The sequence below is a fragment of the Nansenia antarctica genome (genome assembly GCF_963989245.1).
Source record: "Nansenia antarctica genome assembly, chromosome: 4".
In the NCBI taxonomy this organism is placed as follows: Eukaryota; Metazoa; Chordata; class Actinopteri; order Argentiniformes; family Microstomatidae; genus Nansenia; species Nansenia antarctica.
This window is the reverse complement of record NC_137689.1, coordinates 13,989,323-14,003,105: the sequence shown is the minus strand read 5'-3', so window position 1 is coordinate 14,003,105 and position 13,783 is coordinate 13,989,323. Positions and strand designations below refer to the sequence as shown.

The following is a 13,783-nucleotide window of genomic DNA, read 5'->3' as shown; positions in this document are numbered from 1 at the left end:
TTTAGTCTATGTGACAGATGCTTAGATAGATATCTTCATAAATATCATGATTTATTTTCCCATTAAACTATACTGTGAGTGTGCAGCTCTGTTTCTGGGCAGTGGATGTCACTACTCAGCAGTGTTTTATGACAGATGGACGACAGGAGTTGCGTTAGAAGGACGACACCTGTTGTAAGACAAGCCTACTCAAGGAAACAAGATACTCAAAATGTTATGTGATATGGGATGTGTATTTTCTCCCATTGTCACACTAGTGTGGTGATGGTTGATATACTGAATAATACTTTAGGGGTTCCACTATCCAAGTGGACATGTAAGGAGGTAAACTGTGCAGGCACTTGAAAACAGGGTGGAAAACAGGTAAAACAAATGTGGATGTATGTGGATAAACACATGCCCTAGATTGTTGAAAATTATGAGGTGATTCTATAGGGGAGCCACCCCTCCTAAATTTCGTTGTTTGGTACCTGTACTGTAGCAATGACAATAAAGACCATTCATTCATTCATTCATTCATTCATATAGGCTCTTATCTTTGCAGTAGACATACTGTATGATTCACAATCTGTGACGTGTGTGAATGTGTATAGAGCTCAATGAGGTTACATCTTGCAGGATAGATCTTCACACAATGCATTAAATAATCATACTCTGCATAAATCTGTAATACCTAGATAAAACAGATGAGAGAGAGATGGGGGGAGGAATTTGTATTGGGCCAGGTTATTGAAATAATTGATAGAACTTTGTGACCTTTGATGGTCATGCCACAGTATTCTCACATTGTAGCATGACCGCTATGAAAACTGTCTGTGTTTGCCTCTTGTCTCCTGGAGTAGTGGGACATTTATTGTACAAATGTGGTACTGCTGGTAACAGTTTACAAGTTAACTTTCGTAAACCTAGACCTATCTTACATGCATGTGATAGTGTCACAAAGACGAAGCTGAAGTGTAGGCTTTTCCTTGACAGTGATATTGATGATGATATTGACAGTGATACACCAAAATTCACTTAAACCAGTGGGAGAGACAGTTACATTATAACATGTACGAACATGCAGGATATGGGGCCTTAATAAATTCATATAGGAGCCTTTATAACAGTCCTTAGTATAACAAACTTTGACAACAAGTCATTTAATTTTTTGACAACTTACAACAACAGGAATCAGGAATTGATTAACCTTCTTGTTTTCTTCTTTTTTTCTTCTTAAGTAAATCAAAACTCATAGATCACATTGACAAATGCTCACAAAAAAACTATAACATTTTGGAAACATAATTGCTAAATAGTCAATCCATTTGACCGAAGTAGGCAATTTATCTGTTTGACAGTAATTATGACAACCATGGTCTAACTTTTTCCATGTTACACGTACAATTAATTACTGTTACATTTAGTTAAAGGATCATGACTCTTCATCAGAAACATTGTCTTTGTCTCTCTCATGTACACACACACACACACACACACACACACACACACACACACACACACACACACACACACACACACACACACACACACACACACACACATTTGAATACTTTATTTGGTTCCACAAATTATATTATACAAACAGGGAATCAAATATTTCGGGGCTAAGCAGCACTGAACACTTAAGGATACACATAACACCTCCTTCTCCACACGGCCAAGCTGCCAATAATAGCTGAGACAGAGCAAAATTTGGCAACCTGTTTGGCCTTTCTTTTAGTCATTGCAGCAATTCTCAGACCCCTCATGGTGCATTTATATACATGGCCCAGACTTCCAAATACAAGTATGCTGAATTTGCACTTGTACCCAAAGCTGGTTATCGTACCAAGTAGTGGTTGGTATTTGATATACTTGTCCTGGAAAGTCTGGTCCATGTACAGGTCAAAGGGGCAGCCTACTTCTATAATCAGCACCTCCTTGTGGCTGGTGTCAACAAAGATAACATCAGGTGTATTTGGGATGTTGGAAAAAACATCATTGGCAAAACCAAACCACTCTGGTAACACTCTGGCATGCTTGTACATAACTGCGCTAGATGGTAAGATGTTTTGTACTGTATCACACACACACACACACACACACACACACACACACACACACTTGGTCCTCCTCTGATCCCTCATTTCCATCAGTGCCGCAAAAAACAAAACAAATATAATAATTATAATAATTATTATGATTATGATTATTATATATTTAATAATTCAACATTTACACCCTTTTCTGTTCTAATAATAATCATTTGTAATAGTGAGTTCATTATTTATTAATGGTTTATAAATGCTTATACATGACTAAAATGGTTATAGTGTTACCACCTCTCTCTCTCTGAAAATCCAAACTTAGCACTAAGCTAACTTGAGCACTGAGCTAACTTTTTATTGATAGCTTTTTTCAACCTCAGTGACGCTACTTTCAACTGCCTTCCGAATATTAAAAGCCACTGGACTGAGCCTTTAAAATGCATTTGCTCTGTGTTGTTGGAAACCCCTGCATGCAGAGATCACTGACATGCTTTTAACTGCCCTGAACCTTTCATCGTCTACTCTCCCTCATCACTTGATGGTGCTATTGTTACATTGAAAGCACACAAATGTACCTTTTGTGTTTATGAAATGGATGTGGGTTGTGTGGTTCTCAAAGTATGAGAATTATATATATTATTATTATTACATGTGAATACAAATAAGAATGGTCTGGTGCAAGGCATCAGTGACAGAATCATCACATACAGAATGATCATCAAACACCATCTTTCATTGTGTCTCTGTTTGTATGACATTTTCAATCTTATACAAACAGATAGAAACAGATGGGCTTATATAACTTCCGTTTTTTTGTTGTTGTTAAACACACAATCCCAGCCTGGCTTTGAGTTTGCTTTGTATATAGGAAACATGGTTTTATAGTGTTAAATGTTCCAGGACTTGAGGGTTGAAAAAGCAGGAAGGAAGGAAGCAGAATAACAGGCAGAAGTATCGTGTTCAGCAGGGCCAGTTGGAAATACATTATGGCGGGGGGGGGGTTTCAGATAGAAATACATTATGCAGAACAGAGATTCCGCTTGGTTCATTCTAATACTTCGACGGGAAACCCTGGAAGTGTCCGAAAGCTTATAGCCTACTACTACATACTAGTTAGAGCCATCTGTTTATTCAAATGTATGCAGTAAGGGATACATTTCAACATACTCCACCTTATTCATGCGTCTGTAGCTAAACCATGTTGTTTATTGTAATTAGTTCAATTTCGCTACTGCCCGTCTCCCTTACCTGCTTCATTGAATTGTGGGCCAAAAATTGGATGTATAGTATGTGTGTCAATCAATAAGTGTGAAGAATGTTCTATTTATAGTCCCGGCTCGATAGCCTTCAATATATTGGTATATTTGCATGTGTATCCCCAATTGCCTTTTATCTATCCACTCATCTCAGATCTTCAGGAGTGCGGAGGGTCTGGGTTCTTGATTCCATCACCACCGGTCCTTGTCTATCCAGAGTGGCATTACGGAGACCAAGACAGCATGCTGCAGAGAGTGCTGAGAGTCAGTGTCAGAGCCAGAGCTAGGTGGCTGAAGGAGACAACACTGCCAGCGCTCTCTGTTTCGGGGTAGCCATAGTTGGTCCTGCAGGTGTTCTTCACTTCCTCAATAGGGATAGGCAGGTCATCTGGACTGGTACCAATCTGACGGTCTCGTTCCTAGAAGACAGGAGGAGATCCGATCAGGCACTTAACCAAGAGCCAATAGTAAGGATGCAGTAGGTCAGCTGTAGTGGTTACTGACCACCATGTGAGGCTGTAGTGGTTACTGACCACCATGTGATGCTGTAGTGGTTACTGACCACCATGTGAGGCTGTAGTGGTTACTGACCACCATGTGAGGCTGTAGTGGTTACTGACCACCATGTGAGGCTGTAGTGGTTACTGGTCAGTGTGTGAGGCTGTAGAGGTTACTGACCACCATGTGAGGCTGTAGTGGTTACTGACCACCATGTGAGGCTGTAGTGGTTACTGACCACCATGTGAGGCTGTAGTGGTTACTGACCACCATGTGAGGCTGTAGTGGTCAGTGTGTGAGGCTGTAGTGGTTACTGACCACCATGTGAGGCTGTAGTGGTTACTGACCACCATGTGAGGCTGTAGTGGTTACTGACCACCATGTGAGGCTGTAGTGGTTACTGACCACCATGTGAGGCTGTAGTGGTTACTGACCACCGTGTGAGGCTGTAGTGGTTACTGACCACCATGTGAGGCTGTAGTGGTTACTGACCACCATGTGAGGCTGTAGTGGTTACTGACCACCATGTGAGGCTGTAGAGGTTACTGGTCAGTGTGTGAGGCTGTAGAGGTTACTGGTCAGTGTGTGAGGCTGTAGTGGTTACTGGTCAGTGTGTGAGGCTGCAGTGGTTACTGGGTAATGCATCAGTCCTCACCAGTTCCACGTCTCCAAACACCCTGAGCAGGTTTTCTCCTAGAGCAGCCTTCACATCTGCGTCTGTCCAGTTTCTCCTCAGCAGCTCTGCTACCAGGACAGGGTACTTAGAAACGTCCTCCAGACCCTCTGGTACCCTGAGAGACAGTACAGAAATAGTCAAGACCCTGATAAGTCATCAGTAAGCATCGACGCTCGTGATTCAATTACAACTTAAGTTTCATCCTATCCGTTGATCAAACAAGTCATAAAATAAAAAAGAACAATGCTTCATTATCAGGCCAGTTCATGACAGAATAGCGGTGCTCTGTATGTCGGGGCCCTCATACAATCAGCTAATCAGATATGAGTGCTCTGGTGTCTTGCTTTGGCTAGTCTAATGGAAGTGCCCAGGTAATAGTTTTGCTATTATATTTTCCTCTACTGCTGAGCACCAAATCGGATCTTAAACTTGACTGAAGCTCACTTGGAACGGTGTATTTCTTCTTTTTTTTTAAGTAATTTTTTCTGAGTGGGGCAGTCCCACTCATATTTTTCATTTTTATTGATAGATACAGTGGAGAATTAGACAGGAAGGATGGGTGAGAGAGAGGAGGGATGACTTGCAGGATATGTCCCCGGCCGGATTCGAACCGAGGACCCTGCGGTTACATGGTTACACGGTTACACGCCACCTAAGCGCCCCTAAACGGTGTATTTCTATGTTGGGACTTACGTAAGCGTAGTCACACACATCGGCATAATAGCGATTTTTGGGTTATGTTGACTTTAAGAAAAGGTCTAGAATGCATTGAAATGACATTAAACTAAGATAATAAGATGGTTAGCCTATCATAATTTTTCAAATCTTTCTTAACAAAGAAAAAGTAATTACATTTGTGAGTGTCTTCTGCATTGCCTAGAACGAAATCAGATTTCTGTAGATGATTCGCAAGGCATCCTGGAAGGTAGGGCCATGGCTCCAAACGTAGTCTGGTCATGAAAAATCTCCAAATGGAGCCGTGAATAGTCCTATGCAGGGTTCGAGTTATGTGGGAGCCAATGGGAGCTGAGCTCCCATAGAGATGGTCTGAGACTCTCTGAGCTCCCATGAAGGCAGTAAAATCAAAAATCTGTGGGGGTCGCTAATAATACATTACCACAACTATTATTTGATCAAAATGTCAATGTAATGAATATTATTTAATTTATATTATAAATATTGTAAAATAAACACGTTTTCCAAAAGAGCTACGCGCACCATTAATCTCCTGTGAATGACAGTAGGCCTTTGACTGCCTGCACTTCACCACCAAGACACCATGGGGCGCAGTAGAATATTGTGCAATAGCAAAAGGTTGATTAATCAGCTGTGCGGTAAACCGTTGGAACACACAGTGCACAGCTGATTAATCAATTAAACCAATAGAGTGAGACAGGATATGTTCATATACCAGTTGCCTTTCAGGAAGTAGTGAGATCGTGCACCTAGCCTATTATTGAGAAGCAAACATTCATTCATTAGCTATACAGGAGTATATACATACAGTAGCTACCATGCCGCCCCAAAAAAGGCAATTTTTTGACCCTCTCCCGTTCATCCAATCTTGGATAAAGAAAGGACATCGGACGTCAGCATCATGGGTTCCAGGACCGCGACCGCAGCCTACTGAAAACAGACCAAACAGGTCTATCTTGTCTCCGTAAAGGTAAGGTGGCTTTTACTTTTTACTAACCTAGTGTACATGTATTTTTCGCTCCTTCTGTATAGCAAAGATAACACAATTATTGGCCGAGATACATGTGTGACTATCGCTTTTATAGCTGTTGTTTCATGTGGGGCTGTTGATGTGGTGAAATGAGTAGCCTGCAGCTGTAGCGTCAGGATATGTTGGTATTTGAGGAGGAGGATGAGGATGAGGATGATGTTTCGGTACCGGTACCGTTTTTAAAGTATCGATTTGTCACCGGTATCGAATAAAACCCAAACTGTACCCAACCCTAACTATATGTTTACATGCCAACTAATTAGCTAATTCATTTCTGTCATTTAGAGCTGAGGGGAGCAACAGAGAGACGGACAACAGGACAGTAACAGAGAGACAACGGGAGAGGAGAGCAATAGAGACAGAACTGAATGCACTGAACTTTTTTTTTTATTCTTTGCATTATTAACACTGTTGTGTTATTGTGTTATTAAAGTGTTTAAGTGTTTTATGGTAAAGCATTATGAGTGGTGTGTGTGCAGGGTGCTCGTGAGTTGTATATTTTGGGGAGGGGGGAGGCTTGTGTATGGGGGCGGGGGGTCCTCACACAAAGGAGTAGCCTAGGGCCACTGACCACCTTAATCCGCTACTGCCTATAGCTAATTAAAACTTGTAAGTCCCATCGCTGTGTGGGCATGATTCGCGCGTGCATGAGAACATTTCGCACTGTTATTTTGGAGACCCCCACAGAGATCAGCTTATAACTCGAACCCTGGTCCTATGGCTCTCAGCCCTACCCTAAATGAAAACAAGAATTGGGACACCCCTACCCAACACGTGAACGCGCAAAACCGAGCTGTAGGGGTGAAAACGGAGCCGTAGGGGTGAATTGGGATTGGGCCTTACAACGTTTTACTTAGTAATAAGTAAATCATTGTATGGGGAGCTTAGGTGGCGTAGCGGGTTAAGCGTCGACCATGTAACCAAAGGGTTCCTGGTTTGATTCCGGCCGGCGGACATATCCTGCATGTCATTCCTTCTCTCTCACCCATCCTTCCTGTCAAATCTCTACTGTCTCTATCGGGGGGGGGAAAAAAAAGTAAATCATTGTATAATAAGACCTCTAACGTTACACGAAAGAAGAAGAAGAAGGTAATGCACTTTGCCCACTCAATCTTTGTGATGTTTTGACTGTAGCTGATTATGACAGACCCAAGGTTAGATCATTCATCTCACCTGCCGACTCCATCATAATCCCCACCAAAACCAATGATAGTGGGGCCAGCCACACTCTTTATATGGTCAAAGTGATCTAGATTGAAAATGAAAACAGATTAATATAACAATCAATATGTGAGATGAATCACATTGAATGTGTTGTGAGTGTGTGTGCATGTGTTGAGTGAAGTGAGGGGATTGCTGATGAAGAGTAGAAAGTAATGACCATGACCATTGAACTACTACCCACCTGCAACTTGGGAGAACGTAGCTGTTTTGCTGCAGGTGACGTAGTCATTGTAAAAGTTCACCATCACAATGCCTTTTTTATCTTTCTGTTGAGAAACAGGAAACAGATGCTTGCAAATATACTGCATGATGACCCTGCTGCCTGTGTCAGAACAGATTTTTTAAAATGTATCTTTTATTGGTGTTAAACAGTAACAGGTTGTTCCTTTTTCTGTTGTTTATATGGCCTTTTATAATTGGAACCTCCTGACCTAAACTGTTTTATATTGGCAGCTTGTGAAATGTTACAATTGCTCTCTAGCACATGGTGCAATGAACTTCATAGTTTATGTGTTTTTTTTGTTGGTAAGGTTTCTATTAGCAAGAGCAGCTAAGTTTCTTAACTTAATTTTAATATAATTTTAGATAGCAAAAATGTACCCCTCTAAATCTCATGCTAAAGGCTGGCAAGTGAATTGCCTTTACGGCTTGTTATCTCTGCCAGAAGACACACTGCTATTTTGTGGCTATGTAATTGTGCAATTTAGATTTTAGATAGTAACACAAAATGATTAACTAGTAGACTATGCAAACATGTTGCATCTCTCATTCAACCAGATTAGAAGGGATCTGTTTCTAGCTGGGTTACCATTGCTGTTCCCTCTCTATCCCTCTGCCAACTATAGTGTATTCCCTCTTCTTCCCTCCTCCCTCTCCCCACTCACCACTCTCATCAGGACATCATCAGGCACGTTCCTCTTGTGTTTGCACACAGCGTAGGCAGAAGAGTGGCTGAAGATGACCGGGGCTTTGGATAGGTCCAGAACCTGGTTCATCACTTTCTCAGATACGTGGGCCAAGTCAATCATCATCCCAATGCGGTTCATCTCAGCGATCAGTTGCTGTCGGGGTCAAGCACCATCATCATCATCATCATCATCGTCATCAACAACAGATTACCAATTTACAGTGTCTCTGTACTGATGTAATGGACTATATGTTTTATATCCTGGTTAGGATACAAACAAGTGTCAGCTCTTATCCACAACACCTGTTGTCATTAGAGCAACATGAAGAAAAAAACTAACAAACAAATACAAGAAGACAATAGACTACAATTGGCTATGACATGTTTGGAGTAGCATTTCAGGAGTTGTGGGATAGTAGAACTCTTGTGCAACTCAGCTCTATCTCTGACCCAGTTTGAGTGTGTGTCCTCCCTGTTCTGCAGTGAACTAATATTCTTCTGTAGAATTAATGGGGGTGAGGAATGCAGAAATGGGGCCCGCTCCAAAGAAAACAAGGACTTTTGTAAGCCTATTTTGTGCAATTCTACATAGTTTTACAACAGTTGATTTTACCTTAGCTTATCTCTTTTTAACTTCTTGCTTGCAAATGATCCTGTCTGCCCTCCCTTCTCTATAATGATGCATATTCCACCTTTTTCTCTCTCTCTCTCTCTCTCTCTCTCTCTCTCTCTCTCTCTCTCTCTCTCTCTCTCTCTCTCTCTCTCTCTCTCTCCCCCCAGCTTTGTTTGTAAATCTGCCTGTCCTCCCATTAAAATACATTACAAATTACATTACAAATTCACTTTTGTCCAAGCTAGTGAGTTATTTAGCGTTGCTGTTGTGGATATGGGATGTTCAATAGACAAACTGGCACAGGAAAGCTTGAGGAGCACTAACATGCTGCAATGTTTGCAGAGCCACTTGGATTTATATTGATACATTGTTAAAACTATTCTCTTCCCTGGAGACAAACAAATGATCTTTTGATTGTAAGTTCATGTTTCTTCCTCAATTACCTCTACAGAATACAGTACCAGTCAAAGGTTTGGACACACTTACTTCCCCATTCAATTAAAGCAGAAGTGGTACCAGCTGCAGCTAAAAGCCGACAGTGGTTAAGTCTCCTGGAGTTGACTTTTGAGATGAATGGATATTTCTTGTGTGTGTGTGTGTGTGTGTGTGTGTGTGTGTGTGTGTGTGTGTGTGCGTGCCTGCGAGTGTGTGTGCATGCGTATGTGTGTGGGCGTGCTGTGTGTGTTTGTTAATGTCATATCGACCTTGCCAAACTCAGAAAGGCCATCATGCTCCACTGGCTCTGATCCAGTATCCACTAGCCAATTATCAGCCCTGGAGGGAAGAAGAAATATGTTATTCCTACCACTATAATTTCTGTTAATGGCATCAGTCAGAGGGATGAAGGGGGATTCCAGGTTTCACTAGATCACTGCCATGGTGAGACCATCTGTTTATACTCCTACTGTATTTTGGTACTGGATACTGCTGAAACAGGTGGCAATCATATAACAGGACCACAGAAATCCCCTTCATTCCCCACAACATAATGCAATGAATACAGGGTTGGTTCATCCATGAATAAGCTGTTTAAGCTGTTTGCAATCGTATCATTTGTATTTGATGTACTGACATTTTGAGAGTGTCCTACAGTATGATGTGATATGAGGAATCTAAAATTAAATGTGACAGTACCTATACCATCTGGGATCCCTAGTCCCCAGAGCAGGCTGAGCCGAGCAGAGCTCCAGCCTAAGGCCACTCACCAAGGTGTGTTGCAGCTGTGTGTGAGGGTGAGGTAGCGGACACCCAGCTGGTACATGGTGCGCAGGGTACCCAAGCTGCTATCCAGGGAGTGCCCTCCCTCCACCCCAATCAGACTAGCTATCTTATTCTGGGTAAAGGCATCTTTGATATCTGTGGTACAAGTGCACAAAGGAATATGAAGACGTTTTAAAGCATTGGTAGGGACAATTGAGACAGTTTGACCTACATACATCTGATGCCTACATCTGTAGGCTACATGTAAAGTGTTTCCCTGTTAGAGACTTTCTCGATTGATTGACACCATTTGTATGAAACTGAAGTTCACAAGCTAACAACAATCACATTTTCAGCAACCCGTTTCTCATTGCTTTCACACAAAAATGTTACGCACCTTTTTGTAAAAGAGTTAAGACAAACATACACTAACTCATAGCTCAACCTCCCCAGACTCTGGTACAGACCTTGAGTCATGCTTAAGGTTAATGTTTTCAAGCCATGCTGTCAGAATTTCACTATACAATTGTCCAATTAAGACTGCACATACAATACATACCTGTTCTTGTCTGGCCTTGCCTGCTTTCTACTCAGTTTGTCTTTCTCTTACGAATGGGCTGCAGTAGAAACATCCATTTGAAACTCTAATCCTATCAGATCTATTAGTAACTAGTTTAACCTATTTAGTTTCAAAGTTTAAAGAGTCACAATGATTGTATTTCAAGGATACAGAAGCAACCCCTCCTGAGACAGCAATGCACATACGGTTTAAATTATCCAAGTGACTATTACTTTCTGGAATGCCTGATGTCAACGGCATATGATTCCATATGTTTTATTGATTCTAGGAGTCAAAGAGGTGCTTTGTACATACAGTTTTTGGTAAATAAATATGTCATGACCATTATGTACCCAAAACAACAAACAGACAGATTTTTCATTTGTTTGTTTCAAGGGAGTGCCTTACTTTTGCTGTAGGCTAGTGCCTCACATGACAGCCTACAAGCATGATCTGGGATTTCTGGACCTCTTAGTAAAAGGTTACTCTCATTGGCAGCATCATCTGAATTGCATGCCAAAATCACCTAAAGGTTACACCAAACAACAGGAAGTATGCCTGACAGGGTTGGACTATACTAGACTGTTTGTAAAGTGGCTAGCCTGTTTGTAAAGTTAGCAAGTTTTTGAGTCAAACAAGCTTTCAACAAAAGAATTGTTCTTAGCTATGCCTGGCATTACTCTCCCAAATAGTTCTGTGTGTGCATGACTAAAGTCACCACTCGGTGCATCTGTTCTTTGAGTATTTTTTTCAGGAGAAGCCACAAAACAAAACTGGCATTTAAAGGGTTAACTCTCCCACCTTGGCTGCTTGTAGCGAACATGAAGGCCTCTGGGTATTTCTGGCACATCCGGTGGATTATGTCAATCTGCTCCAGAGTTTGTCTTACTGCATCTTTATACTGAGTTTCACAGGGCACATATGCTGCCCAGAACTGCAGGAATACAATAAGCAATGTTAGGTAGAGATCATTAATAAATTATTATTATTATTATTATTATTATTATTATTAATGTATCTGTCATTTATACAGGAAAAGTGTATGCTGAAGATCATTTTGAAGATGTAGGTGTTTGTTAACCTGTGCTGACAGTTGCCTCTGCCTGAACTTGGTGTGTACGTGTGTGTGTGTGTGTGTGTGTGTGTGTGTGTGTGTGTGTGTGTGTGTGTGTGTGTGTGTATGTGTGTGTGTGTGTGTATGTGTGTGTGTGTGTGTGTGTGTGTGTGTGTGTGTGTGTGTGTGCGTGCGTGCGTGCGTGCGTGCGTGCGTGCGTGCGTGCGTGTGTGCGTGCGTGTGTGTGTGTGTGTGTACTGTACCTGTGCTGCCAGTCGTCCCTCCCTGATCTTGGGGATGTTGGTGTGTGTGGTATTGAGGGTGTTTAGATCCACTTTACTGAGCTGGTTGTTGAATTTACTCCTCAGCTGCCAGGGAAGGTCATTATGGCTGTGGGGTCAGAGGGTACAGAGTTAGAGAGGGTACAGAGTTAGAGTGTTGGTGTCCATACAGCAAAACAGTCTGTGATAATCCATTACAAACTATGGGCTCTATTATATTTCCAGAAGTCAGAAATTAATGGTTCATTATTTAACTATTTACATTTCAACAGCTGTAAACAATCCAGCCAATCAAGCCACAATAAGCGACTGCGACCACATACGTGTTGATAAAATAAAATGGGCATACTTTTTGCTGTGGTTTAGGAAATTAAAAATGAATGGAGCATATGTGTAGTTCTTTTTTTGTCAGCTTTCTGGTCATGAAAGGAGATTATATGATTTGTTTTCATAATAACATACAATCAGTAAGGACACATGAAAGATACATCTTTAAAAGCCCATTGATTCATTAATTCTTCTAATTCATCTAATCTAACACTACAAATCATTTATATCCATCATGATATAACTTTGTTTGTTCATGATTGTATTTATTTGGGAAATTGAAAAAATAAGATCCACCCTTTACTAACATGAACAGCAACTTAAACAGCTTTGTGTGTTAATGAAATGTGATTACTAATGTTATACTAGCAACTATCATCTTTATATAAAAGATCATTAAATCATTTATTAATGCATTTGTTGTTAACGTAGGAGACATGCATATCATTAATAAATGCTTAGTAAATGCAAACTGTTTTAACCCCCCTGTCTTGGGATGCTCTTAGTTACTAAGTTGGCGCTAGACTGCCTTTAACATTGCATATCATTTGGTAAAAGGAGGAGGCTGTGTGGCAGCCACTTACCCATCAATCAGTGGTGTTTCAGACATCAGTCTCAGAGCATTGGCCATGTCATCCTGTGCAGAGCTGAGTGTGAAAGCACAGGACACCAGCCACAGGATCCCCCCAAACCCTACACTGCTCCCTGACAACATGTCCTACCCTCTCTAACCTAAATACACAAGTTATGATAAAGCCTGTACACTCTCCAAGTACTGGTTCCCACCGGACTCTAAGGTTCTATCAGTCGCTCACTTTGCTACTATCTCTCAAGAATTCTTCTGTCTTGTGTCTCCAGATTCCTCTCTCAGACCCTCTGTGTGATGTCGTGTGGTGTCTTGTGAGTTTCCCCTATCCTTTATGCTCCACCTCTGAATGGCTCTCTCTGTCAACTACAATATACAATAATGTACCATAGGCTCAAAGTGCAGTTATTACCAAGTCCAGTGATACTTCCTACATAGCTGTTGACTAACCACTCTGAGATGATTATACAGTTTATGGCAGGCAATCTTCCCACAGCTGTACCGCCAGTGTTGTTTGTGAAACTTGTGTTTTGTGAAACCTTTTACTGTGCAGCCTCAGCTAGGACCAGCAGGACAGCTGTCACTCTGATAACACACACCCCGGTGAATAAGATTAGATTAGATACATATTACTTTTTATTAGATTAAACTTTATTGTCATTGCAGAGGACAAGTACTGAGACAACGAAATGTAGTTTGTTTTATCTAACCAGCAAATAGTTGCATGCTGCAAAAGACGTGCAAATGTAGACAGTGCATCGTATTACAGTGAGTATAAAGTGAATATACATGAGATGAATATCAATATGTATAGTTATGATATGATATGCACAGTATGAGGAAATA

The 13,783-nt window shown here is 41.2% G+C and overlaps 1 protein-coding gene across 1 annotated transcript; it reads right to left on the bottom strand.

Annotated features, from left to right (window-relative positions):
• Positions 1-3,510: 3,510 nt before the first annotated feature.
• Positions 3,511-12,982, bottom strand: dpep1 (dipeptidase 1; the record flags this gene model as incomplete). The annotated part of the gene is made up of 10 exons (XM_080529057.1): positions 3,511-3,705; positions 4,440-4,575; positions 7,360-7,435; positions 7,592-7,676; positions 8,295-8,471; positions 9,635-9,704; positions 10,136-10,286; positions 11,491-11,623; positions 12,007-12,133; positions 12,936-12,982. 10 exons carry the CDS (start codon positions 12,980-12,982, stop codon positions 3,511-3,513), a joined length of 1,197 nt encoding a protein of 398 aa, XP_080385183.1.
• Between the last annotated feature and the right edge of the window lie 801 nt (positions 12,983-13,783).